Source organism: Motacilla alba, chromosome 1, assembly GCF_015832195.1.
Source record: "Motacilla alba alba isolate MOTALB_02 chromosome 1, Motacilla_alba_V1.0_pri, whole genome shotgun sequence".
Taxonomy (NCBI): Eukaryota; Metazoa; Chordata; class Aves; order Passeriformes; family Motacillidae; genus Motacilla; species Motacilla alba.
The window spans coordinates 34402287-34429778 of record NC_052016.1 but is presented as its reverse complement, the minus strand read 5'-3'; the positions used below and the strand labels follow the sequence as shown (position 1 = coordinate 34429778).

Below are 27492 nucleotides of genomic sequence, written 5' to 3'. Positions count from 1 at the left end.
CCATGGCTCTGCAGGTCTGGGAATGGGCAGGAGTGAAAAATTAGCACTGCTCATGCCAAGGCCTAGTGGAGTTGGGTAAATGAGGTAAACAGAATGGTGTAAAGAGAGAAAACATGCACGGCCTTATACCCGTCTGCAAACAGCCCTTTCTAGCAGCACCTGGCACTTGGCTGCAGGCTGGGAGAGAAATTACGGTGCTGGAGCAGAGCTTTTGGCTTTCAGAGTTGGGGGAAAATTCCAGTAAAATGGAGTGGGTGTCTTGAGAAGAGAGAGCACAAAGTTGATGCGAGGGAGCTGCAGGACCGTGGGAGGCAAGACAGGGAAGCGGTCAGCACAGGGATGCTGTCAGTGACGGTGGGTCTGTCCGCAAGACACCGAGCGCTGCTCACACAAACATACCGATTGCAGTAGTCACGCTGGCTACCACTAGCCATGGGGCGGCACAAGCAGGTCACGGAGCACGAGGTTGGCCGCCCTCGCCTTTACTCACCTTCTCGGGCCGGTTTTGCCACAGACGTGGGGCTTTGTGCTGCCTCAGCTGCCAGGAGCACCCGAGCGAGGCGGCCCGTTCCCGGCCGGGCGCTTCCCGCCGGCAGCAGCGGGACAGGGGCCGGAGAGGAGCTCGGCCGCGGCAGCGCGGGGCTGAGGGGCTGCGGCGCGGCCAGGTCAGCCGGGGGCTGTGCCGGGGGTCCGCTCTCCCGGCTCCGGGTGGTTCTGGGGAGGGTTCCATGCCGTTCTCGTCTGGAGAAGCCGCCGGCGTGAAACGGGGTCCAGCCCTGCAGGGACAGCCCCGGCCCCCGGGCTTTTTCCCCGCTGCCGAAAAGTTTTGTCCCGGGTCAGACGGGAGCGGGGCCGGCACCGCCGCCCCGGCGGGAGGAGCGCGGCCGCCCGGGCCCCTCCCGCCGCCCGCCTCCGCCGGGCCGGGCCGGGCCGGGCGGAGCCGGGGCGCTGAGGGGCGGCCGCCGGCGCCGAGCTCCGCGTCCCGCGGCGGCTGCGGGGCTGCTCCGGGGCCGGGCGCGCCGCTCCTGCCAGGCTCCCGCAGGTATCCGCAGGTTTCCGCAGGTTAGCACCCTGGGTACGGGTGCCGTCCCCGCAGGTAGGTCGGGGCTCCGCCGGGCGCGGTGTGGGGAGACAGGGGCCGGCAGCCGTGCTTGGGGCTGCGAGCGGGATGGATGAGAAGAGGGCGCCCAGGTTACCTCCCGAGCTGCTTTCCTGCCCTGGCGCTGTTGGCTTTGGTGGTTTTGCTGCCCGTGCCCCTCTGCCCGCAGCCCGCGGGGTGCCGCAGGTGCCCCCGGCCGGAGCACGGCGCGGCGAGGCCGCGGGATGGGCTGGCAGCCCCCAGCGCTCCCGCCCTGCGGCACGGAGCCGTGCTCTGGGCGCGATTTTGGGGGATGCAGAGCTCCTCGTTCGCCCTTCGCTGGCTTGGCTGTGCCCGGAGTGCACCCCTGAGCTCGAAACGGGACGGGCTGGGGCCGGTGTTTTGTAGCTCCACAGAAAATACCGTCCCAAAGGTTCCAAGCAGCCCTCGGCAGGCGCCTGTGGGAGCGGGAACCTGCCAGCACCTGGCAAAGGGCTGCCTTGCAGGATGCAAAGATGTGAAGCTGCAGTGCTAGGTCAATTTGTGCTAACCAAACTGCTATTATCGGGGTGAGCCGTGTGCCTTTCGGAGTTCAAAACTGGGAAGAAAAGTTGCAACCAACTCCACAGTGCTGGGTGGAGAGGGAGAGAGAGGAACCCGTGTGCCCTGGATTCACAGTGCTGCTAAGGGATGAGACCCCCTCCCCCCAGGACACACTCCAGGACCCAGCTTGTTTGCTTCTCCTTGGCTGCCAGAGGTGAGCATGACACAACTCCCAGGGACTTGGTCATCTCTCAGGGAAGGGTGGCTCATGGACCCAGAGCTGGATTTTCCGCTGCCCCACAGGTGCTCTGCATCCTCAGAGGGGCAGGGAGGAGGCCAAGGGAACCAGATCCAGGTAACCGGGAGCTGCCAGTGTTGAGTTGCAGCTGGCATTTCTAATGCAGCCTTGGCGCAGCTGCCACATCCCCTCACCCACCTGCTGCCAAGGCACTACTCCGCTCTTACTGCAGACCCTGTGCTGACACAGTTTACAAACAGCACTTTCCACGCGGGTTTGGTTGTGCCTCCAGTTTTGGAGCTGCCCCTCTCCACCCCTGAGCAAGCCTCACTGCTGTCTGCAGGGAGCCAGGCTGGCAGACCTCGTGGAAACCTTGATGTGGCCCTGCCCCTTGGTGGGGGGCTTGTTTTTGCCCAGCAAGGAGGCTAGAAGCCTGAGCAGGGCAGCACTGGGTGCAGCTTGGCAGCCTGTGGTACCCGGGAGGGGAGCCAGAGGAGCCGTGGACATCTCTGGCTTTCAGAGCCTTAAGTCAAATCTGTCTCCTAGGGGAAAATTTTCCCTGCTGCTTGGTCATCAGGGGTAAGGTGAAAGAGCTGTAGTGCTCTGTTTTCCTGCCCGTGTAAGGACTAAATGTGTCACTTGATTTCCAAAATCCTGCCAGATTAAAAAAAAAAAAAAAAAGTAAAACAGAGAAAAAAACCTGCTGACCTTGTTAGTGCTAGGAGCTGTCCCCATGCTTGGGGCTGTGTGGCTTTGCAGCCTGGCCATCCTAGCCCTGTTTGTGAAAACACAGGTGTGCTGGTGCTGTGAGGGGATGGTGTCTGATTGCATGAAGGAGCAGCTGCAGCTTTCTGCCAGCTTTGGAAAGGGAGAGCTCTTGAAGGCATATGCTTAATGTGAAACATAACTTAGTGGAAATATTCCTTCTGAGGTCTCTTCCTCCTCTGCATTTGATAGCTCGGCAGCAAACAGCTTCAGTGGGAGTGAGCTTCTGCTTTTAATTAAGTCATACACACCTCAACCACAAGGTAGATCTCCCTTGTAAATCAAACTTCTAAATCATCAGGCTTTTTTATCTCTTATTCATGGTGGCTCTCCAAAGGTGGTACAGTTAAGACAGAAAAAAAAAATCGCAGGCTACACCTTCCTGTAGGGCTGTTTAGCATGCTCCTGTTTGTTAGGCTGGTGCTAACACCCCGAAGGCTGAGGGAGCTGGTGGAAGGAAGGGATGTTGGAGCCTCCAGCAGTAGTGCTTGGAGCTGAGCTGTGCCTTAGAGCAGCATATTGGGGCACATGCCCAAAGGAGAATGGAAATGGCCTGGGAAAAGGCAGGTTTCTGAGGCAGGTGGATGGATGGGACCAAGTATAAAGGCAACAGAGGCACCAGGAATGGGCAGAGAGCCCTGAGACCTGGCTGCACCAGTCACAGTACCTTGAATCAGCGTCCTGGTGGAAAAGTGTGAGTGTCACACAGCCACAGTGGAGTCCTGCAGCCTGCTTGTCCTGTGACAAGGTGCCAGCCTCTCTGGGGCAGGGATGTGGGTGTGATCTGTGGCAGGGATTCAGGATTGACCAGCCTGGCAGACGGGGGGGCTCATGGTTTGCCTGCAGCAACTACCAGGGCAAATTGTGAAGCAGATGCTTGGGGATATTTGCACACCTCCAAAATTGCTTTCTCTTTGGCTGTGCCTGGCAGTGTGGCAGGCAGGAGCTGTGTTTCTGGGGGCATGGTGGCCACACAGTTTGGCCCTGTAGCCAGCCCTGGCCACTTCTGCCTCTTTGTGGTGAAGGTGCAGTGCAGCATGAAACTGGCTGTGTGTTTCTGGAGAGGTAGCCCCTGCCATCCCACTTCCAGGTCATCTGCCACATGCCCAACACTTGGGATGGAGACCTTCCTGACTCAGGGCTTGGGAATGAGCAGGGAGGTTGTCCCATGGAGGCAAAACAACACCTACACGTGTGGTCTCCCACTAATAAATGAAATGATTGATGAAGTTGTTATGGAGTGAAGAAAACCCAGGATTTTTCCCAAAGTGGTGAAAAGCCTCTGTGTGTCCTTCCTGTCCATGCAGCACAGCTGCTGGGGCATTATGCACCCCAGCCCCCGGTGTGGGCAGAGGCTTGGGCATGGGAGCAGCACTGCTCCTTCTCAGAGCAGTGCTTGGGGTATGCCCCCTGCCCATTTCTGGGGGAGGCAGCTGTGCCCTCCTCGGCCCCAAGTGGTGAGGCTTCTGTCTCACAGCAGAGATCCATCCCACTGCCTCTCTCACTGGCTGCATGAAGGTGAGCTTCCACCTGGGGTACCGTGGTGTCACTAAAATTCAGCTGGAAGGACTTTTCTGGCTGTTTCTGCTGTCGTGAGGCTCTGTGTGAGGAGCCTGCCAGGCCACCTGGCCAAGCAGGGATGAGCTCAGCACGAGGGGCAGACCCCTGGACTCCCAACCCCTTTGGGGAGGCAGAAACCTGGAGGTTTCTGCTCATTTCATCCACGTGCTGCTCAGCAGCTGCTGCAGCTGGACACGAGGGAGGGCTCAGATCTTGGAGTGGCAGCTCCAAGGATTTGGTTTACCTCCTCATCGGCTCTGGTCATATTGGCCTCATCTGTGGCATGCCTCTTGGTATTCCCTCCTAATTTTCCTTCCTTTGAGCATCTCCAATCTGTTCTGTCTCTGTTTCTCACATGCCTGTCATTGTATAGCAATTATGTTTAGAGAGTTAAAAGCCTTATCAGCTCCTTAGTGGGAGAAGTGTGAGTCAGCTCCTTTCAGGACTGTGTGGTGGTTCAAAAAAAGTAATGTGGTTTTTTGGGGAGTTTGTTTTTTTTTGCGCATGGAGGTTTCTTTAATTCAAAATGTAAACCACAGAACTGAAAAAAAGCCAGGTGGGTATTCAGCCTGCACTTAAAAAGTTAAAAAGTCTAGAGGTAGAGCTAAATGTGCCAACCTCACGCCATCCTCCCAAGCTGAGCGAGCTACAGTGGACAGACAAGCAGTAAGATCAACATTCAGAAGTTATTGCCTTCATGATATTGGGACATGCTTTCCAAAATGATAGAAAGCTTGAAAATCTCACCTAGGTTCAGTCAACACGAAATTTCAGGTTTAAGTCACACAGCGAGCTCCCCATGCACACAGAGTCAGAAGCACCTTGTCCTGCATCTCCCTCCTTTGTGTGCAGAAGGTCCTGCAGCTCCTGGTGGTTATTTTCACGGAGCTTGCTGTCTGTGAGGTATGAAGATATCTGAGGGGCCTGGAAGTGGCTCTGAAAATCCCAGGGACAGGAGAAGAATGAAGCACGAGCATAGGACAGACCCTGAGAGGAAGGGTGACAACTTTGTAGCTCCCCAGTGTTCCTGGGGATTGAGCCTTTGTAACCCAGGTTTTAGGATGATGGGTTTCTTGGTTTTCTTTCTTTTTCCTTTTGTGTTTGCAGGGAAAAGCATGAAAATGTCAGTGCTGAAGTTTTAAATATAAATTAAAAATAATCTTGAGATACGCTGTGTGTTTTAACTCACAGTTTTTAAGTAGCTTCATTGCGGGGGGGTGTCGCAGTAAGTCTGGCTTGTGACTTTTTTTGATCGTCTTGGGGATGGCAATATTGCAGGTTTCTCAGGCCAGACTAGAAGGGATCTTGTTGGACAAGAAGAGCAGAGGGGAAAAGCAGGAGCCTGTCTTGGAAGCACCAGATTTTGAATTGCAAAAACCCATCCCGCGGTGTTCATGTTGCTGGAACAGTTATCCGACTGATTTCCCAGTGTGCAGCCCGGTGTCCTGTCAGCTGAGGCTGCTCTGCACCAGCAGAGCTCCATGTCCCACCAGGACTGGCAGTAGCAGCACAGACCCATCATGGGTGAGCCGAGGTCTTCTCTCCCCTCCTGTGGCAGCAGGAGTGGCTCTGCCCTTTGCACATTGCTCCTTCTCCCCTGCTGTTCTTCTCTGCCTCTGGCCACACAGCTGCCTTCCCTAAAGTTCTTCTCAGCAGATGTTTCTCTAGATGTGCTCCTTGCAGAGGTGTGCATGTACCATTTCTCTGTCGGGGCTGGTGTGACTGGACAGGATTGCAGAGCTCATGAAGACTGGCACGTTTCTGAATGCGATTGTTCTGTTGTCTGTGATTTGACATCTTCAGTTCTGCACCTTTTGATTCACCGAGCAGCAATGTCACCCTTGGGAAGAAGCCTCTCTTTCAACACTACATCAAAATGAATGTGTTGGGGTGAGAAGTTCATTCTGCCCGCCCTGGGTCTATAGATGCTGCACCAATTTTTCATCTTCTTTAAAGGCTTTTTTTCTCTGTTTTTTTTCCCAAAATAAATGTTTTGAAAGGGAAGAAGAAACTTTGAGAGAGTCAAGATGTGCATTTAGATGACATCAACTGCATCTATTTTGAGGGCTGTTTATGCGGTAGTCTACAGTTACTCAGCGTTGTTAGATATTGGACTCGGTGTTCTTGGAGGTGTTTCCAGCCTTAGTGATTCTATGATTCTGTAGCTGTCCCTTGAAGTGTTCAACAAACATGTAGATACCGTGCTTAAGGACATGGTTTAGTGGAGGGATTGGCAGTGCTGGGTTAATTGTTGGACTTGATGATCCAAGAGCTCTTTTCCAACCTAAATGATTTTATGCCAAGTATTCCTGGGTCTCAACAGATTTAAGGAAACAGGTTTTCCAGGCCTGGAGATCAACCATTGAGGTGACCACAAATTGCTTTTATCCAAATACTGTTCCTAGCAGTCAGTGCTTCCCTTTTATCTGAGATGATGATGGTGCTAATATTTTTCATGTGGTCCAGTCACTTGTTTCCTATTGACTTTCGGCTTTTTGGATCGTGTCTGCGTACAAGCTGATCCTCCTCTGTGGCCAGATACTCTGCACCATGTCCCAGACAGCCAGCAGGTGCGAGGCCACAGAGACCAAGGGCAGAGCAAGGCAAGCAGAGCTCTCGGGTCTCTTCCAACCCAAGCCATTCTATGATTCTGCTGTGGAAGTGATCCATCAGAATTGGTTGGCATTTTAGTCTTAAAACACCCCCAAAAAAACAAACCCCACAAGTCCCTGTTCTCAACAGTCCCTTAAATTTTAAGGATGTGGGGTTTTACCTGTGTTGTTGTCTGTCCTGACAACCAGCGCCCAGCCTCACCCTGGAGGTCAGTGACCCCCCCCAAAGTGCTGGTCCCCCTTGGATCCTCTCCAGGCTACAGAGAAGCATTCCTGCCAGCTCTCACAAGAGGCAGGAGCTGGGCTGGAAATGCCTGTTGCCTTTCAGCAACAACTGCACTGGTGCTTGCTTTGTTGCATACTAATGAACACTAATTAGCTTCAGCTTGTTATCAACCTTGTGTGGGAGCCGTTTGCAGAATGCAGGAGTGGGGGAGGAGACCCCAAGGGGCTTCTGCCCTCCTCCAAGGAGTGGCCTCCTGGGTGGATGAGGGCTCAACTGGTGCTCCTTGTGGTAACACCTCCATTTGTGAGCCACAGGAAGGCTGTGCCTGCTGGCGTCATGCCAGCCTTGGTAGTGGTCCACCTGCCAGGTGTGTTCCCCCTCTGACGTGGCAGAAGGTTACAAGGAGTTAATAGGAGGTTTTGTCCTTAAACCCACTGGGGGAATGGGGAATAGCTGAGCCCCTTGGAGGCTGGGCAGTGCTCATCCTCAGGTTTTCTCAGCATCAAAGGTTCAGTGCCCCTCTCCTACCCCCATCCCCACCCACTCCCTCCACACTGTCCATTGGTCTCTGAATTGTTCAGCTGGAGCCTGTCTTCTCCTCTCCACTGCGCTTCCAGCATTGTAGCAATCCTGGCATTCACTGCAGCAGCTGGATATCTCCTGGAGCCATGGCTCTTGTCCAGTCACTCAGCCTGAGCTATGGAGGGCATGAAAACTCCAAGAGGATGAGCCTGCTGCAGAGGGGAAACACCACCACGGTTTGCCACAAGCTAGAGAGAAGGTGACTTGATGGAGCTGGGTGGCTTCAGCACTCTTGAAAAACACGTCTTTACACATCATGTGTGCAAAATCATCAGTCTGGCTGATGTGTGACACTGTGTTTGTAGGACACAGCGAGCCGATCTCATGCTGGGGGAAGTTTTGGCAAGGGCAGGACAGTGCCTGCAGTACCTGAAGGCTTCTGCCAGCAGGAGAGCTGGGGTTATTGCTTCAGAGGTGGGACTGCTAATTTTCAACAAGTAGCCCACTTAGCTTGATGTGCTTGGGCTGGGACTTGTAAGCAACTACTCTAAAGCTGAAAAATCAGCCTACACTTGAGCTGAGAATAACATCTGTAGTTTTTCTGGCATTTGAATCCCGATTATGCCCTGTGACAAACACCAAGTTTCAGACCAGGTCCTGGTCACCATGCTTCTTTTTAATTTACTGTTTCTTTGCTCACATAATGACAGGAGTTTTTCCAAATAAAGGACTTGGAAGGAGAGGGCATCAAAGGGTCAGGAGCAGCAACAGGGAAGGTTGCAGCACTGGCCCGGTACAGGGGATGCTCGGCCAGGGAGCAGCACCGAGGAGCTTGATATGGATAATTTTTTCCTCCCACCTGTTGTTGGGAGCAAATAGGGAGTGAGCTGTTGCACCTCCTCCCCAGCTGCTAACGACAGGAGACTTGCTTATGGTCGTGCGCTGGAAGCTAATTAAACCTGGTGACAATGGTAATTGAGTAAGGATGCTTGAGGATAAGTATGACCTCATGTCTAAAATGGTAATGAGGCCTATTAAAATCCACACCAAAAAGAGAAATGAAAGGGGGAACAGAGGCAAAGGTGGTGCAAAGGGAGCAGGAGCAGGCAGGGACAATACCTGGCAGCCAGAGCACCGGGAGGGAGGGAGGGAGAGCACAGAGGTGTCAGGCTTCTACATCTCCTTAATAAATAGCCAGCTCTTCGGGTAGCCAGGCTGCATCTTGGGCCGAGTCAGCCAAAACCCTGCGTCCAAGCACCTTCCCCTTTGCTCAGCTAGGTCTGGGTGTAGGTCCTGGTAAGTGATGGCAACACTTGTTGCTCTATGTTGTTGTCTTCACTGGTTGGCTCTGCTGGAAGAAAGGGATGTTCCATGAAACCAGCAGTCGCTGCCAGCACAAGGAGGGTACTTGAAAAATGACCCTGAAATTGTTCCAGTGCAGGAAAATACATATTACATTGGCAAAGGAAAGATGCAGCGGGTTCAGGGTGCCAGGGTGCCATGTTCCTTCTTGGACCAGCACAGCACCTCATTTCAGCTCCCAGCTGGGATATAGGTGCTGGGGGCCACTGTGACTCTCCTCGGGTGGTGTTTTGCAGGGTAGTGTAGCAGTGCTGGGGATGCCACCGTGCTCCGTGGGAGTCCAGGTCCTGAGGTGACTCTCCTTGCTGCAGAGGACACCCAAGGGACACTGTCAGGGGGCACTCCCTGTCCTGGCTCTGGATGTGCATCACATCAGTTTGGGTAAGCTCAGCTCCAGGCTGTCCACAGACCCTCCTGTGCTGACGGGGGGATGTAGTGTGTGCCAAAGACTACTTCTCGCTGGAGAAAGCCAACGCTCATCCTTCCAGCAGGGCAAAGGCACGGCTGGATGACGACTGAGGATGTGCTATGGAGCCGGGATTCAACTGCTCTGAGCTCTGCGATGGCAGCTCCAGTTTTGGCGGCCAGGAGCAGCAGCAGCATTCCCTGCAGGAGCTCTGCACTGTGACAGTGGTATGTATGGATGCAGTGGGTTGTATGGGTGCAGAGGAGCATGCTCTGGGGCATGAGATTTGCTCTGCAGAAATAGATTTGGGGGAGGGATGAAGAGAGGGTTGCAGCTGCCAAGCAATCCCAGTCCAGCTGAAGGCAGCGCACTGTCACTGGTTGATAGACAAGACACACCCGGTCTAGGTGACACCCAGCAGTTATCCAGAACGGGGGAAAGCATCCACGACAGCCAAGTCATGTCAAGCAGCCCTCCCATGTGTCAGCCAGCTGCTCACAATTGGCCTGCAATGGCCCCATCTCCCCTTGACCTTTCCTGTGCCCTCTAACTTCAAAGTGCTTTTCAAATATGAGTAGAGCAGGAGTTAATTAAAAGTCATCCTCTGCAATAAATGGTACCTTCCTCGCTCCACCAGTAAGGCAGTAGAAATGACACTGGGATGCACTCAATGGCAGCTGGCACCACGTGGGGCTTCTGGATGGAGCGGCGAGGCTTGGCCCACTCGGCTCTCCATCACGTCCTGCACGACCATGGGCCTTTAATTAAAAGACTGTAAGCTGCTTGGCTCCTCTGGCTCTGGCAGCCAGCTTACAATTAATATTCCTCCTGCCAGGACCAGGATTTACTCCGCTCAGCAGCCAGCAAAGCGCTCCATCAACTTCAAGTAGCATCAACATCCAGGGAAACAGCAGTCAGGTGGGAGGGTGTGTGGGAGAGAAAAAGTGGAGATCATAGGGGTGTTTCTGATCCCTGGGTGGTTGTTGGGAATACGGTGCAGTAATACTTTTGACAGCAGCCAGAGGTGAAAAGATTTTGTTGGTGGGTGCATCTGGGAGTGAAGTGCAGAAGCCCCAGAATGCTGAGTTTGCCCTGCTCACCTCAGTGGCAAAAGCCAGGTGTTACCCTTGGGCTCGAGGAGGCGGGACACAGAAATAGAATGGCATTACAGCCTTGCACCAGCCCTGTCAGCTCCAGACAAGGGGGAGGATGGGCCTCACCTGTGCTGAATGATGGGGTTTTCACACAGGGAGTCCTGGTGTAAGTGGGGGACTGACCTGGCTGACCATCTTCACCATCTGGTGTGGTCTTCATTTCCCAGAGAGGCAAAATTTCCCAGGAAATAGCAAGAGGGAAGAGGAGGGGGGAAGTGGTTTTCAGGAGGGAGATGAGTTATCCCCCCAGGGATCCCTCCACACTGCTGCAAAGGGAGGCTAAGATGTGCACGCAGCTGTATCCCAGCAGCAGCAGCAGCTCTCAGCTGGATATCTCTCCCAGGCAGGGGTTTGCCTTTCCCAGTTGCCCTGTGACCAGCGTGGCACCAGCATGTGAGCTGCCAGGAGCCTGCAGATCAGCTGTGCTCGTGTGGCAGTGACACGTTTTTGTGTCAAGAATTATGTGATGGCTTTAATTCTGCAAGCTGTGCGTTGTTCTTGCTTGCCCAGAGGAGATGAAGCCTGGCTGGGGAAGAGGGACATGAGGCACTGGCTCTAAACAAATGCCTTTCTTCTGCCTGAAGATTTATTTCTAGCAAGGTTGGAAGCAGAAACAGCTCAGACCTTGAAGTAAAAATTGGGAGTCTGGGGCAGTGTCAACTGTCATGAAAAGTAGTCTTCTGCAATAGAAATCGGATGCAGGAATACCTGAGAAAGGACTCAGCACCAGAGGAGTGAGGAGGTGTGTGATCCCAGCTCAAACCCCATTCTCCTCCCTCCCCCCTTAAAGGGGATGTGCCAGCACTTTTAATAAAGTGATGCCTTTTTTGAGGAAAAAAGAAGTTGGTAACCCACACATGCACACCCTGTTAAAAATGCTGGAGCATTTTAGATCAGCAGCGGAAGTGGGTTTCTTGTTTCAGGTGGGATCATTTTATCCGTTTTATGTTAATAAGGAGATAGGCAGAGATTATTTTAAATGGAGATTTAAACCCATAAGGTGGTTTGTGTGTAAGGAGAGAGGTGCTTCCATCATACCCGCTTTGGGAGTGTCCCTCCAAAGCCAGTTCTCAGCTGATGCCTGCCTGGGACCAAGTTAGTTTCCATCCGGCTGGGAGACAGGTGGATTCCAGCTCTGTGTGTCACTGCCTCTGAAAAACGCTGTCACACTCCCTTTGCTGTGCTCCTGCACCGACTGGCAGCTCTGCTGCTGGCTCCCAGTCACGTCTGCCAGCTGATCAGTTGTCTGCTGCAGGGAGGGGTAAGGGTGGGAGCCAAGAAGCATCTAAAGAAGCATGATACCAACTGGGGCACCACGGGGCCTTTCTCCAAAGATTTCTTTCCAGAGGAGAGTGGGGAACCAGTGTCCATGTTCCCCTGTCTCAGAGGCAGGGCTGCCTGAGATTTATGCATCTCTTGTACAGCTTCATTATGGATTTGGCTAGTTGGCCATAAGAAGAGGGCTCTTGGACTGCCGTGTCCTCCTGAACACTCAGCAAGTGACAGAGCACATGTCCTGTCCACACACATCTCAGTGGCCCTACCTGCAGGACTTAGTCTGGTGCCGGAGTGTCTTCTTATTGGGAGCTGTGGTTTCTGGCTGAGCTGGATAACTGTGGGAGGGATCATGCTGGAGTAGGGACCTTCTTTGCTAAGAGCCCCAGCAATGTCGTCTTCTTCCTTATCCCTTTTGCTTCCTGCAGACATCGTTTGACCGCAGTATGAAGAGCTCCCCATCCTTCTCTGCTGGTCTCCTGGGAGTTGTGTGGACATTCCTGACTGGAGGAGTCCTGCTAGCACTCTTCTTTTTCATCTTCACTATTCGCTTCAGGAAAAACAGGTAAGGGCATCTCTCTTCTCCTGGGAGGTTTCCCCTGAGCTGGAGTAGCAGAGTCAGGGGCTCTTTTGAGACCAAGCTCTGAGCTGATGACCAGCTAAGGATCAGGAGGGTGTAAGCCTGAAGGAGCAGCACAGGGCAAGCAAGGGTAATGCCGTGGATGTTGCAGCTTCTTCCATCACACAGAGTTTTGATCACTGGTGGAGACAGTCCTGTTTGGACTGCTCCTTTCCTCCCCAAGGCAGGGAGCTGTAGACAGGATGAAAGGAAATGGCCTCGAGAAATGCATCAGGGGAGGTTCAGGTTGGGCACCAGCGATAATTTTTTCACCGAAAAGGTTGTCAAGCATTGGAACAGGCTGCCCACGGAAGTCATGGAATAATCGTCTCTGGAAGTGTTCAGGACTGCATGTGGCACTTAGTGCTGTGGTTTAGCTCTCATAGTGGTGTTTGGTCAAAGGTTGCACTTGGTGGTCTTGGAGGTGTTTTCCAGCTTTAATGGCTATGCTTTAATTGAATGCTCCTGACAACCACGGTGCAGTCGGGAGGGGCCTGCCCATAAGGGTTTATGTTGAGAGCCCCATGCCTGCTGCGCTGCAGCAGCTGCATGACCTGCATCCCAACTGCATCCCAGTCTGAAGCACTTCATTTACTGAGTGGTGTTGAGTTCAGTGTCCACTTGAATTTATGTTCTTGGAACATGCTGTAATGAAAGCGTGTTATTTATTTGCTCTGCGGTAAATAAATACTGGTCTGCCTCCTGAACTTGGGAGGGCAGAGGAGACCTTTCTCAGTTGCAGCTGAGGGCATGAGCTGGTGAATATCTTTCTCCAAGGGCTGAGATATGGTGAGGAAGGCAGGGAGGTAGACAAGTTGAACCCCAGGCTTTGTGACTGCAAGACAGCAAGCCAGGAAGGACCTCAAGGAGAGAGAAAAGTAATGACTTGGCAGCAGGTCGAAGGGGCAGAGCTGTTGGGGAGGGTGGCAGGAGGTACAGCTTTCACTCAATAGGCTGGCTGGGGAAGGGTGACAGGTCATAAGAGATCAGTGGGTTGATTCTCCCCTCCCTGAATACAGTTACAGGATTATGAGTGATGAGGTGAAATTACAGAGGGGAGACTGTAACCTGAACATTGCTGGCAGCTTCCTGCGCTGAGTGTGGCGATATCTCCTCAGAGGAAGGAGCAGTGGGAAGGGCCTGTTCCTGGAGGCACACGTAGCTCTTGCACCTAAAGCTTACTGCTGGGGACTGTCACCCAGGGCTGTGTTGGTGTGGTTTTCCACCTTTGCCCCTCTGCAGCAGAAGTGTTGGCATAGGGTTAAATGAATACTTGAAGGATTGTGAAGCACTCCAGCAAGAAAGGGGAGAGGATGGGACCATGGAGTAATGGCTGAGCTTTTGGAGCAGTGGTGAACAGCACAGGCTGGGGGTGGGCAGTGTGTCAGCATTCCTTGTGACCGTCATCACCCCTGTAAGGGGACCTCACCCCTGTGCTGCCAGGTCATGATGCCCAGTAACTGTCACCAAATCCCCTGCTTTGTTTCCTGGAGGATTGTGAAGATGTCCAGCCCCAATCTCAACATTGTGACCCTGCTGGGCAGTGGCTTGACTTACACAAGCGCTTACCTCTTTGGGATTCAGGAGCAGAGCCTACCATCTGGAGACTCAATGGAAAAGCTAATTCAGGTGAGCAGGGGTTTTGCTGGGATGGGCACCTTGACACAAGCACAGGCCTGTTTGTACGTGCTCTCTTCCAACCAGCTGTCACCTGTACATGCTCTGTCCCAGCCACAGCCTGTCACCACCACGTTGCTCAGCTGGGCTGTGGCTTTCACATACACAAAAGGCAGCCAGACACTTTCTGTCTGAATGGCCTTTTCTGTTTTGCAAACCACATCTGCACTGAGGTCCCTGGGGGACAGGTCCTGCAGGCGGGCAGGCTGCTGGGCTTGTGGAAGTGCAGCAGGCAGAGGAGAGCACACAGGGAGATGGGATCCGCCACATAGCTACCACTGCCTGACACAGCACAGGTGGTGTGTTTAAGTTTTTTGGCTGCAGAGTAGATCTTCATCAAAACACTCACCTGTGTGGTGAACCCCCATGTCCTGGCCTGAAGCAGCCACCCTGCCAGACTGAGGACTGGGCATGAAGCTGTGTGGGAGAGTGGGATGGTGCACACCCTGCATCCTGCTCAGCCACTGGGCTGAGGATAATTAACGGAGGTGCCAGCAAGTGATTTATGGGTGCTGGGACTTTCTGTGCCCCTGCTGCTCACAAGCTGCCTGTCTCTCCCTGCCTGCCCTTCCAATGAGAGTCTCTAGGTTGGTAGAGAAACATAGGCAGCAGGCATGCCTACAGAGAAGTACTTGCTTTTGAATGTATTTGTAGTCAGCTCTCTAGTATCTGGTATCACCTTCCAGAAGTCAGAAGACTTCTGTCTTCTGCTGTCTTCTTTGGCCAGCCTTACTGCTCCCCACGTTGGGAGGGTGTGTGGTGTCCCTGTGAGCCCCTTTCAGCCCCCTTGCTCTGACCCCTGGCAGGTGAGGCTGTGCCTGCTGTGCGTGGGGACCTCCCTGGTGTTCGGTCCTGTCCTGGGGAAGAGCTGGCGGCTCTACAAGGTGTTCACCCAGCGGGTCCCTGACAAGCGGGTGGTGAGTACCCAGCACCTGAGGTGGGAAGGGGGGAGGACAGACTTTCCATGGAGGGCAAACACCAGCAAGTCCCAAACCAGTGTGGCATAGCAGATGAAACTGGCACGTGGCAGGGATGGATGCCACAATCACAGGTCTGGTTTCACACCTGCCTGGGCATGGGCCCTTCATTTATTCCTGACAGTGAGTCAGGAGCTTTTCCACTCTACAGGCAAGTGGGTGCCCTGCCAGGCTGCCTCTTCCCCAGTGGAGTCCCAGCCCCATCACTAAGCAATGTTCTCATTTTACATTGGCCACATGCCTTCATTATACTACACACCAATGTTTATGTTCAGGTCTATTTTCATCCCACAAAAACAATCAGCTGTTTTTGTGGGATGAAAATAAACCAGGTGTCCTCAAAAGCATCTGATCTAAGGCCCTCCCCAGATGAATCTGTTCTGCTCTTGAAGGCAGGAAGGGAGCACTGGACTCTCCTCTGCAGCACTTAAGGATGGGGATTCAGAAGCTGGGAGGGAAGTGGAAAATTTGTGCACAAAAAAGTGCACTTACAACTTTCAGTGGTCACTTTCCACCAGTGAAAAAAGTAGGTTTCAGATGCAAGATGGGACAAGAGGGTTTGCAGGGAAACTGAGTATCAGCAAGGACTCCTGTTTCACGCTGGGATCTGTGTTAAACTTGCAAAATGATGCTCCTACCAGGTGTTTTTCTCAGCTCTTTTTGTCTCTGCTGATGATATGGTAATAAGGGATGACAGTCTTGTTTTGGAAGAATTGTTTTCTGTCATAGCATTTACCTGCTATCCACACCATCAGGCAGAGTTTATACCTGGTCTCAAGCCTGATAAGATCTCCAAGAATTTGGGAGTTGAAGACAGAGATCTTGTGGCCAACTCAAATGTAGGTGCTGGACACCTCTCTGGGCAAAGTAGTAGGATAGATGTGCCACTTGAAAGAAACAACAGAAAGGGGATGGAGGTCATTGGTGTCCCTTCCTTCTCCATAGTAACTTTTACTTCTTGCATGTTTGCAGATTATCAAAGACCTGCAGTTGCTGGCAATGGTGGCAGCGTTGGTGCTGGCAGACACTGTCTTGCTCTTGACCTGGGTGTTCTCTGACCCAGTCCAGTGCTTCCGAAGCCTCAGTGTCTCACTGCGGGTAAAAGGATGAGGAGGGGCGGTGCGGGGTTTTGCTGTGTCCTGTCTGAGCTCTGTGAACAGAGTTGGTGGGTGGCCAGGCATTTGGAGGTGGTCTTTGAGAACAACAGAAAGAAAAACAAGGCAGAAAACCTTCTGGGCACTCTGGATTTGGTTTATGTCTGGTCTACTACAGAGGTGAGAGTCGCTGCAAAATTTCCACGTCTGTGCAGATCACCTGCATGACACAGGAGAGCTCCAAGGCATCTGCTTCAGAGAAATGTTTAACCAGCCCTGTAGGTAGCAGAAGGCCAAAATCTTCTCACTTTAAGACTCTGCCCCTGGTAGCACCAGCTTTGGCCTCTCCTTTCAGAAATGTACAGAGGAGACCAGTTTCTTCCCATTGGTCTGTGCCAGGCTGCAGCCTTCACTTCTGCCTTTGCCTTGCCTTGTAGGCGACAGAGAAAGGCATGACATGCTCCGTGAGCCGGGTGCAGTCCTGTGCATCGCTCTATTCCGATCTTTGGCTTGTTCTCATTTTAGGGTTTAAGGTATGTAACTTTTTGACTGCTTCTTGCATTGTATCTCACCTCCTCCCTGTCTTTCAGCCTAAACTGTTTCACAGCTTTTGTCATTTCGCTGCCCTCCCAAGCTACATGCCCATTGCAGATCCCAGCTACTCCTGTTCATCTCATAAGCCTACCTATTTCCAGCCCTTCCCATCTTGGGAAGGGTGAAAGCCCTGCTAGCTGCTTTCTCCTTGCTTTACCATCTCCTTTATGTACACTGTGCACATACACTCTCTCTAGATCTCTCCCGACAACCCCCTGAGCTTCATCTCACTTCTCAAAATTCAGCATCTTCCTGGTCTTTATGTCACACTCCTTCCCTAAAGACTCCAGTGAATGGCCACTGCCAAGGTGGCTCAATCCCTGTGTCCTGTGACTTCAAACCAAGGAGGTGCTGATGACAAGTGCTTGGTCCCCACCTTTGCAGGATGCTTATCGGGTTAATTATACCTCTGAGGTGCACTTTCACTGGTAAATCTCTGCACATGGCCAGTCTTCTTCCAGCAGTGTTAGTTACACTGATGTAACTATGTCGGTATAATTATCACTGTAATTATCTGTGGTCTCATGTGTCTCTGGTATGGCAGAGGCTGGACACATTTCAGAAAGCTGATGTTGATGAAGCTTGTGAGATCACAGCCTTTTTTTGGGAATGGCTCAGTCTCTGCGTGCAGCACAGGCACTTTCTTTGTGATTCACTGTAATGTAATACTCACTGACCATCTGCCCAGAATCATAGGAAAAAGAGCAGAAAGGGACCTCACAACACAGCCGAGTCCTTGTGCACCTAATTTCAAAGTCCTTAAAAGTCCTCTGGTGTTAGGGAATGTATGCATTACCTGGGCTTTCAGTGCTGTGTCTCCATCTCTGATTTTGTCTGCAGTTTGTGTTAGGGTTTAGAGAGGTAATGTCTCTACCTACAGCCCTTACTAAATCCTTTTGGAAATAAAACATCCCCATAATCAGTTCCAGGTAATTCTTTTTTTTAATGTTGTGTTGAATCTGGCCCTGTTCCTTCCTGCTTACTGGGGGTCATGGAGTATTTCCTTGGTGATTTCTCTGGAGTTATTCTGGATTTACACTAAAGTGAGTGTAGGCTTTATCTCTGCGTACATAGCACTTCTTAGCATCCACAGCATTAATGTGCTCAGCCCTTTGGGAAGACACTCAGTGTATTATCCTGGTTTTACTGGGCACAGAGCAATGAACAGAAATGACTTGCCAAGGACATGCCTGGAATTAGAAGCAAAGTCCTCTGCTCAAGTTCAAAACAAACAAACAAACAGGCCACTGAGAGTCCTAGTTTAGGAGACGGCAGCACTGTTGTCTGTGTCCCAGATAGACTGTATGAATTTAAATGGAACTTTGGTGATGGTTTTTTTCCTGCTCAGGGATTAGGGGTTGCCTTGCCTTTGGGCTGTTTGGAGGTGCCCCATGGTGGACATGGTTATGACCCAGTGCAGATTCTACAAAGCAGGGTCAGTTCCCAGCAAGGCAGGTTTCACTCTTACAACCCCACCCTGAGACTTCATGCTGCTTTGAAGTTGGGAGTCTCACCAGAGATCTGGACATGAACCTCCCTTGTTCGTGTCCCTCCAGGCCTTAACCCTGGCAGTGGCCATCACAGTCATCAGCCAGGCACAGCACAGAGGGGTTTAGAAGGTTCTAAAAAACATCTGCATCTCGTGTTGCAAAGCACTTCTTGATGCCCAAATAACAGTGACTCTTAGTAAAAGGCTGACACTTACTGGGTAGCACAGGAATAATGTAGGTCACATTCCCCGTATTCCAGGTCCTTGCAGGAGCAGGGACTTTGTTAGATGGTATTTCCAAATGATCCTGAAGGCAGACCATGCTCAGCTCTATGGAGGCAGGCAGAAAATACTTGGTGTTTCCTGCTAGTGTCACCTAGGGAGAAGAGGCTTATCCTGCTGGGTAGTTTTATCCTGAGCACACTGGCAAAATGCATGCATGAGACCCTTGAGGAGGAGGGTGGTGAGACAGCCTGCTCTGAAACAATTGCTCTGCTCAGGGTGAGGGAGAGCCTCTGTGTACAAAGCACTTCTGTAATGCCCTTCCCTGCTGCTGGAGTCAGGAAACAGCTAAGGGAAGAGAAAAGAATTGCACCTGGTAGTTTCCTGGATTATTGCTATTTAAAGAGGCACCAAGTACATCCTCTTCCCTCCAGTCTAAACCTCCATGTCTCCTTGCCTTCTTCTCTGAATTCCTTTTGGATATCTTTCCTGCTCCTTCAGAGGTGTGCTGTTGCTCCTTGATGGCACCCACTGCTGCATCCCTGCAAGGACCCCTGTTTCCTGTCTGTCTGCCTTTGCTTCTCCTGCTCCAGGCTGCCCAAGGGGTGGTTTTCACAATTTCTCCTAGCCATCCCCTGCTCTGTGGCAGCACCCCTGACCTCTGACTCTTGGCTCTTCACGCCCTTTGGTTGGGACCCCCCATGCCAACCAGTGTCCTCACCCCTGCCCCATGTCCCCAGCCCCGCTCCTGGCCTGCAGCAGTGTGCCAGGCGTTTGCCGTGGCGTCACCACCGCACGCTCCAGGTCTGCATTATAGATCAAAGAGCATTAATTAGGATTGCGCTGAGCGTGATCTGAGCTCACCGGGCTTGGTGCGACATGGGGGTTGACACCATCAGGCTGTAATTTTCCACACTCTGGAAACCTCTTTTTTCTGTTTCCAGAGTATACTCCTGCTATACGGGACCTACTTGGCCGGTCTGACCGACAACATCAGCTCCTCACCAGTGAACCAGTCCTTGACACTCATCGTCGGGGTCAACCTCGTTTTCCTGGCTGCTGGTACCATCTGCTTAGTCCACCGTTTCTTCCGTACTTGGCACAATTTGCTGTTTGGTTTTACCTCTGGAGGCATCTTTGTGTGTACAACTACAATCAACTGCTTCATCTTTGTCCCACAGGTATGCTGCCACCTCTGTCCTGTCACTTGGCTGGAAATGGGCACATTTTCGGAGTTTAACAACATCAGCTGCGGGCATCAATGCACTCACTTTCCTGCTTTTTTCCCTCAAATGTTTGGACTCACCTGCACAGCTTGTTCTCCAAGCCCCACCCCACCCCACCCTGGTGGTTCTGCTTCCCCAAGCAAGTTCCCTGGGTCTCAAAGAATCACAGAATTGTTTGTATTGGAAGGGACCTAAAGATCATCTAGTTCCAACACCCCTGCTGTGGGCAGGGAAGCTTCCACCAGACCAGGTTGCTCGAAGTGCCATTCAGACCGACCTTAAACGTTTCCAGGGATTGGGCTATCTACAGCTTCCCTGGGCAAGCCTGATCCAGGGTCTCACCGCTATCATAGTGAAGAATTTCTTCCTTGTATCTAATCTAAACTACCCTCTTTTCAGTTTAAAGGCCTTCTCCTTTGTCCTGTCACTGTGTCCTTGTAAAATGTCCATCTCCAGCTTTCTTGTTCCTTGTCTCCTTTATGTCCTGGAAAGTCTCCAAGGAGTGCAGCACTGCTGCTCAGAAACCCTCCTGCAGGAACGTGCCACAGGTGATAGCCACACAGACAGCACACATGAGGCAAGGCAGCCACTGGCCTCCTCCTCCTGCTCCGTGTAGGTGGTGGGACGTGTCCTTTGTGCAGTTGTCCTTTCCTCATACCTCACGTGCCCACTCGCGCCAGGAGCTTCTGCTGCTGGCAGCGATGGAGCCGGGTGCAGACCATCCAGATGGCCCAGCCACTCTCAGAGATTTCTTTGCTGCCGGTGGTCCCCAGGGGAGGCTGTCCTCCACTGCCCTTCTGGAGAAGGAAGCTGGGCTTTGCCACAAGCGGGGAGGAGGAGGAGGTGGAGGTGTTCAAAGGAAGCCTTTTGTGGTGAGGTGAGGCACTTCTGCTTCCTGTGTCCTCCAGGAGCAGCCTGGTGTGCCTGGCCACCACTAGCAGGAATAATGCTCCCATTGTTAGAAGGAAAGGAAACAGTTATTTACTTAGTTGAATGTTTGGAGGGATGTTTGGGCTCAAGGACATGAGGTGAGAAAGGGAGGAAGAGGTGAAGCTGAGGAAAGCACATCTGTGCAAGGGAGGGCTCAGGGGATCTCAGCAATGTATATAAATATCGATGGGGGTGGAATAGGGAAGGGGGAGCGAGGCTCTTCTCAGTGGTATCACCACTGACAGGACAGGGGACAATGGGCACAAACTGAAACACAGGAAATTCTATTTAAACATGAGGAAAAGGCTGGAGTTTTTTCTGTGAAAGTTGTAAAGCACTGGAGCAGAATGCCCAGAGAGGTGGAGTCTCCATCCTTGGAGATACTCAAGGCCCAGTTGGACACAGTTGTAAGCAGGCTGCTCCCTCAGACATTTCTTGAGCAGGGCACTTGGGGTGATTTCCAGAGGTCCCCTCCTGCCTCAGTTGAGGCAGTGTAACTGCAGAGCCCCAAGCCCTGAGACAAGCAGCCTTTTGGAGCAAGGATCCAAACCTCCTCTGGTGAGCTCCAGGCCTGCTGGAGCACCAGGTCTCTTGGACTGAGGGTAGAGAAGCTGATGAGCTGTACTTTCACTCTGCCTGTACCATTTTTCTTTAGGAGCCTGGGGCCGTTGGGCATTTTATTTAACTTGGATCTTTTAATTCATTACCTTGTTTTTCCTAATGGGCTTGCTTTTCTATAGCTCATCTGAGATCAATAAACAGCTGGAGCTGGGCTGCACAAGGCTTCCAGGCAGACACTAGATGAGAAAATAGATACTAAACATTGCTGGTTTTTAGCTTGTCACCAATGATTCAGGGATAAGGGGGCAGGCATGACACTGTCTTTGTCTGTCATGGAGTCAGGGAGTGGGGAGAAGAGGGAGGAGGCTTTTACAGTGTGCTCAGTAGTCTCAGTGCAGCCAGGCACTGACCCTCTCCTGCATTAAAAGCTGAAGCCAGGAACAGGGTAGGGCTCAGATGAGTGGGAGGCTCCGACTGACACTGCAGCCCCTCGCCCAGCTGTGTCTGGCTGGCTGTCTCTGCTCCCCCGTCACACCCTGCCTTTGTCTCCCCCTCTCCATCCCTTTGTCTCCACGCTTGAGCTGTGCCTGCCTCCCGCTGTGTCGGCTGGGGCTCTGTGGATAACACCCTCTTCTACTCCCCAGCTCAAGCAGTGGAAAGCCTTTGAAGAAGAAAGCCAAACCATGAGCCACATGGCAAAATATTTCACCAGCCCGAGCAGGAGCTGCCGCTCAGTGTACAGCGAGGAGCAGCTCTACCAGCTCATAGGGGAGAAAAACTCTATGAAGCGGCTGCTCACCGAGGTACGGGGCTCTGCCGGCCCCTCTCCTCCAGCTTCTCCCCTTCCCTTTTGTGGGCTGAAGGCTTTGCAGGGTGGGAAGCCCTTTTTTACACCCCTATCCACACTGGTGATCCCTCACCACCCTCTTCCTTCCTGAGGGGAAGAGCTGCCTTGTTTTGTCAAACTCCACCACAATTTAGGCATAATTTGGAGGGCTTAAAAAAATCTGTAGGAAGGAGCACAAGACAGCCTGGCTCCCACAGCCTTGTCAAACATGGTTAATTTAAAGGGGAGATGCTCTGTTTCAAAAAAGCCCCCAGCCTCCCGCTCCGTCACCTGCACTGCATGGGCAGGAACACCCTAGCCTGAAGAGCTGCCTGCCTAGTGAGCCCCTTCCCACACACACATCTGGGGGGCTGCCGGGGAGGCTGAGGTCACATACGCTGCTTCTGTGGCTCTTGCCATGCAGAGAGGGGTGATTTGTTTTCTGGCAGTGCCTGCTTCCAAATTGGCAGCGTTTCCCTCCTCTCTGCCCGCCCCACACTTGACAGGCTTATTTGTTTGACACAGAAAAACGCCGTGATTGAAAGCCTGCAGGAGCAAGTGAGCAGCGCCAAGGAGAAGCTGATGAGGCTGATGTCTGCGGAGAGCGGCTGTGACCCCCATGTGCTGCCAGCAGCTCCCTGCACCTGGAGCCCAGGGCAGCCTGGGGATGCACCAGGGGACTGCTGCCCCCCGGATCCAGAGAGGGATGGGTGGCAGCCCCCCTGCTTGCTGGGTACATCACCTCTTGGCAGCAATGCTCAGGCCCTCCAGAAACATGAAACCCAGGAGCCTGTTTGCACTCAGGTGCTGCTTTTTAATGGAGGGGACAGCACTGAACGAGGCCTGAAAGATGTCCAGGAGTGTGGGACACCTGCAGTGCAGGGGCAGCCTCCGGAGCAGCTGCCGGGCCAGGACAACTCAGCTGGTGTAGCCTGGGAGTCGTCCCCCAAAGTCAGCTATGTAAACAGCGAGAAGCTGTGGGAAATCTTGCAAGAGTTAAGCCTGGATGGCAAAACCTACAGCCCAACCTTATCTGCAAGACCCCCACTTGGCAACCGGGGCACCTCAGGCGAGTGGGGAGAAACACAGGTGGGCCAGGAGGGCTACCCAGGCATCCACACACCCCTCAGCCCCTACCTGGCAAGGCATCAACGGAGGATCCCATTGCCCCCTGCCTCCACACGCTTCCCTGGACACCTATCCCCTCGTGTCAGCTGCAGGGTGAAGGAGGTGGGCAGCTGGGGCCATGGGGAGTCAGCACAAAACTCCCTGGGAATGGGAGGGGACATGGCTGGCAGAGGGCTCCTTCACTGCCCAGCACCATCCCCAGCAGCCATCCCAAGGGAAGCCAGCCTCCAGCCAGAGGAGTGGCTGGGATGGCCCGTGTCCCAGGGTGCTTCATCGTGCATCCCGCAGGAGCGGCTGCGGCGGCAGGGCACCCGGAGGGGTCCCGCTGAGCCCTCCCTGCGCTCACTGTACTATTACCCAGACTCTGACTCCAGCAGCAGCAGCTCTGAGGAGATGTTTCATGGCTGCCACCGACCCTGCTGCGAGGTTTGCTTCCAGAGCCCACGTGGCTCCCTGGACAGCAGCAGCACGGACACGGACACAGAGCCCAGTGACTGTGAGGATCACCATACAGAGCACCACGGTGGGCCCCAGCCTGTGGTGAATTTCAAAGAGGATCTGAAACCCACTTTCGTGTGACTGGAGCACCCCTGCCCCAAAGGCAAGTGCCTTCCCGTCCCCAAAACACTGAGTGTTTTCTGCAATGCTAAAACCCCACTTCCCTCTGGGGAATGTGCCTTGTTCTGGAATTTGGGGATTTGCCCCATTGTGATTTGCAGTGTCAGCCCCAGCCTGGTCAGCCGTGACTGCAGCCTGAGTTTGGCTGAGAAGGGGTTGGCAGCACTCAGGGAGGTGGTGGTGGCCTTGTCCTGGCTACTCTGGGCAGCTGCCTGTGTCCCACAGGTAGCCAGCAGTTCTGTCCATCCTGGTGCCAGCAGTGGAGAAAACGGGACTGGGGGTCTGTGAGAGCCCAAACTTCATCTCCTCAGAGAGCTTTCCCTGTGAGACCTGCATGATTTGCTCTGGCAGGGAGCAGTATCCTGCCTCAGAAACAACCATGGCTTCTTGCACACCTCCCCATATGGACCGACAGAGGACTTCTTCCCCCGAGGCTGCCCAAGCAGAGCATCCCACTGGCATGAGCCCCAGCTGGGCATGGGAAACGGATGCCAGAAGCAGTTGCAGGCTGCCGTGCACCTGGGGTGTGCTGCTTCCAGGCAAAACAAGGACTTTGGAATGGGAGGTGCACAACAGACTTTTGGGTTTTGGTGGGGTTTTTTGTAGCATCTGAACGAGAAAATGGAGTCCAAAGGTGATGTCTGTGGAAGTGTCTTTGCATTTTGTGTTCTTCAGGTGCATCATTGTAGGTGAGACTCAGAGCTGAAGGGAAAGACAAGCTAGCCATTGTAAAGGAGGATCTAAAAAGAAGTTTCTTTTTTTACCTTGATTTCTGGGTCTTGTGCCCTTCTGTCTGTCTTTGTATGGATGATATAGTGTGGAATAAGGTTTGTTTAAATTAATATGCTCTGTTTAATTTTTATCTTAGAAACACCAAGAACAGTAAATCCAGTGTATGTGCCTTTTTGGGATATTTATCATGGCATTTGAGCTTATCATTGCCTCCACAGGAGTTCAGGATGCTGAGATCTGATGCCCCGTGCATCAGGTGCATATAAACCTTCTGGAGAAGGGCTTGATTAAAAAAGCAGGTGTCAGAGGAATCCCAGACCTGGTTTTGAACAAAGCATGTTAGCACTGCCCTCTCCATTACCATTCATGATGGTGAAATCTTTCACTTCTCTCTCCCTTCATTCCTTCACTGGTGTCACCCTTTTCACCCCCGTTTCCTCTGCAGTTTTCCGAGCTTGCATGTACGGCAAATCATCAAACTTAGTAATCTTATGAGGAACAATATTCCCACAGCCCATGTTTGCTTTTAAAATGGAAACACCCCAGACAGAGTGTAATCCTTTTTTTTTTTTTTCTCCCCTCACTTTTTTGCTAATAGAAACCGTTCTCTTTCAGTTTTGTCTGAGCACGTATGGCACTGGCGTGGGAGAAATGCACTGTCTGGGAGGGTCCCCTGAGTGTGCAGGGCAAACCCGGGAGTCCGGCGGCTTCCTGCAGTGGGACTCGGGGTCTCTGTCCCCGTCGCCTGCCAGCCGCCTGCAGTTCTGCAGCGCTCGCAGCAGGTGCTGCTGCTGCCACGCCGGGTGTGCCGGCAAATACCAAATACATCCCACGGCATCGCCACGCTGGGACAAGGAGGGGAGACAAGCACGCTCTAGGGACCCTATTAAATATGGGTCAAAACCTCTCCCCACCCCCAAACGTGTTTAGAATAACACTTTGCTCTGGGGCTGGGAAATACGGCAGCACAGTCAAAGGAAAAGAGCAACTGTGAACCCACCTGGAAGCGGCTGATATAAAAATTAACTTTAAATCCACTGGTGAATGCAGAAAAACTCTCCAGAGGACTTTGAACCTAGGGTTTGTTTGGAAACTCACTGCTGGAATTTGAGGTCATTGCTTTTCTGTGCGGTGACCAGCAGCCACCACCTGAAAACTGCGTAGCCTGTGGATGCACCTACTAAGAAGGCCAAGAGCACTGTGATTTGTGTCATAAATTGTGTGCCCAGCAGGACCAGGGCAATCATCATCCCCCTCTGTTCAGCACTGGTGAGGTCACATCTCCAATCTTGTGTTCAGTTTTGGGCCCTTTCCTTGCTGATGGCTGTTTAGGGGAAGGGTCATGTCAGAGCCAGGATGAGATCTCTCTCCATGCCTGCTTGGTGAGCCTTGGCAAGAGGCAGGAAGGCAAGGAAGTCTTGAGGCTCTTGTGCCACAACCAACTGCCATGGCTCAGTCTGCCTCTGTTTACCCTGTCAGCTTCCCAATGCTTAGGAAATAAAAAAATTTGATTGTGATTCCGCTGCCTAGTTAAAAAAAAAGGGAAAAAAAGATTAAAAGAGCTTTGTTAGCTATGGCAGAGAGGGATTATGACAGGCTCTCTGGCATGAAAGTGCTCACCATTGGTATGGAAGTTTCCCCACTGCCTCATGTTGGCATTAGCAGCTGGGATTTCTGGGAACTTCTTGCTCTGATCTTTGATACTGGGTGCAGTTATGAAAAATAAGGAGTATTTGAAAGTACTGCAGGAGAGAGAACCTCCTGGTGTCCTTTGCCTAGAGTAACCAGACTGTGCAATCCCTGGACACAGTGGTGCCACATGTGCGGAGACATTCCTGTGGCACAGTGGGGAGCAGAAGTCAGGGGTCCTATGACTCCAGGTAGCCTGTGCTGCAGGTTTTGAGGAGGTGAGAGAGCACCCACATCTGTACATGACCTCCACAGATCTGGAAGAAGCTCCAGAAAAGTCTTCCTTGAGTCTGACGGCCATGAGGGTTGTGGAGAAGCGCTCTCCTCCTGAGCAGCGTTGTTCTCCTGAGCCAAGAAACCAGGCCCATCTCTTTCCTTGTCTGGCTTTTCAGGGCTGTCTTCTTGGCCTCTGCCTCCAGCTCTGCACTGCTGAATTGCCAGCTGCTGCTGTTACCCCAAGGTCTGCGCTTGCAGCCACTTGTGAGGCACCAAACCCCTCAGCGTAAGCTACATCCTGATTGCTGGCCTTGTGCTCAGGCAGAAAGTGCTTGGGGAACTCCATGGAGACCAGGAAAAAATACAATTGAAAGAATTGTGGATCCTGGCATGGCAGGAGAACTCTGGATGGCTTAGTGGTTGATGTTAACTGCAGGGACTTTCTGCTACATGACATGGTCATGCCCTATGGACCTGATCGATCCCTGCACACACCTGGCTGAGCAAGTGCATGGGACACTGCCACATGGTTCCAAGAGTTTCTTTCTCTCATGAAGGTTGTGTATTGAAGCTGCTGAAACACATTCACCTTGGAATGTGTACCTCTCAGTGTTTACAGTGGGGTTCCTTGCTTTCACACCCACACCACCACCTTTCCCCTGTGTAGAGGTGCCTGAAGCTGAGCTGGTTTTCTTCTAACTCAGGCATCCGTAGCTGCATGCTTTGTGCTGCCAGAGCACAACCATTTACGTAAGGCTTGTTGATTTTTTTTTTCTACTGGAAGTTCTTGCAGACAGGATGGGTACGAGGGACTTTGTCCTGCCAGGCAGCTAGATAAAGCACTCAGTGATTCAGCATTTATTGCACCCTACACAGATTCCTCTGTTATCATACCAGCAGGAATGTGGGGCTAGAAGGGATCTCCTAGTCATCATCATATTTCCTAGCAATGACAAACAGTGAGTCATAAAGTCCCTCTTGTTAATTTATCACAGTCCATCTTAAGTCATTGGGAATTTTCTTGGCAGGTTATTCAAGAACTTCACTTTGACAGAAGGAAACTTGTTTCTGATTTGCAGCCCACATTTTTTCATAGCCTATTTTTGTCTACTTGTTCTCATGCCAGTGCTATCTTCTAGTTAGTAGCTGTGCT

At 52.4% G+C, this 27492-nt stretch overlaps 1 protein-coding gene across 5 annotated transcripts; it reads left to right on the top strand.

The window, feature by feature from the left end:
- The first annotated feature begins 12 nt into the window (after window positions 1-12).
- Window positions 13-26963, top strand: GPR156 (G protein-coupled receptor 156). Of its 5 annotated transcripts, none has more exons than XM_038128096.1 (11): window positions 13-665; window positions 9143-9287; window positions 9395-9539; window positions 12170-12306; window positions 13854-13989; window positions 14844-14954; window positions 15987-16112; window positions 16546-16641; window positions 19358-19594; window positions 21775-21933; window positions 22482-26963. In XM_038128096.1, exons 3-11 carry the CDS (start codon window positions 9435-9437, stop codon window positions 23661-23663), a joined length of 2289 nt encoding a protein of 762 aa, XP_037984024.1. In that variant the 5' UTR covers window positions 13-665; window positions 9143-9287; window positions 9395-9434; the 3' UTR covers window positions 23664-26963. The 5 variants fall into 5 exon arrangements, with proteins under 5 accessions (XP_037984024.1, XP_037984033.1, XP_037984016.1 ...); XM_038128105.1 differs by lacking the exon at window positions 13-665 and adding an exon at window positions 929-1096 and having other exon boundaries at window positions 9398-9539; XM_038128088.1 differs by lacking the exon at window positions 13-665 and adding an exon at window positions 929-1096.
- The last annotated feature ends 529 nt before the right edge of the window (window positions 26964-27492 follow it).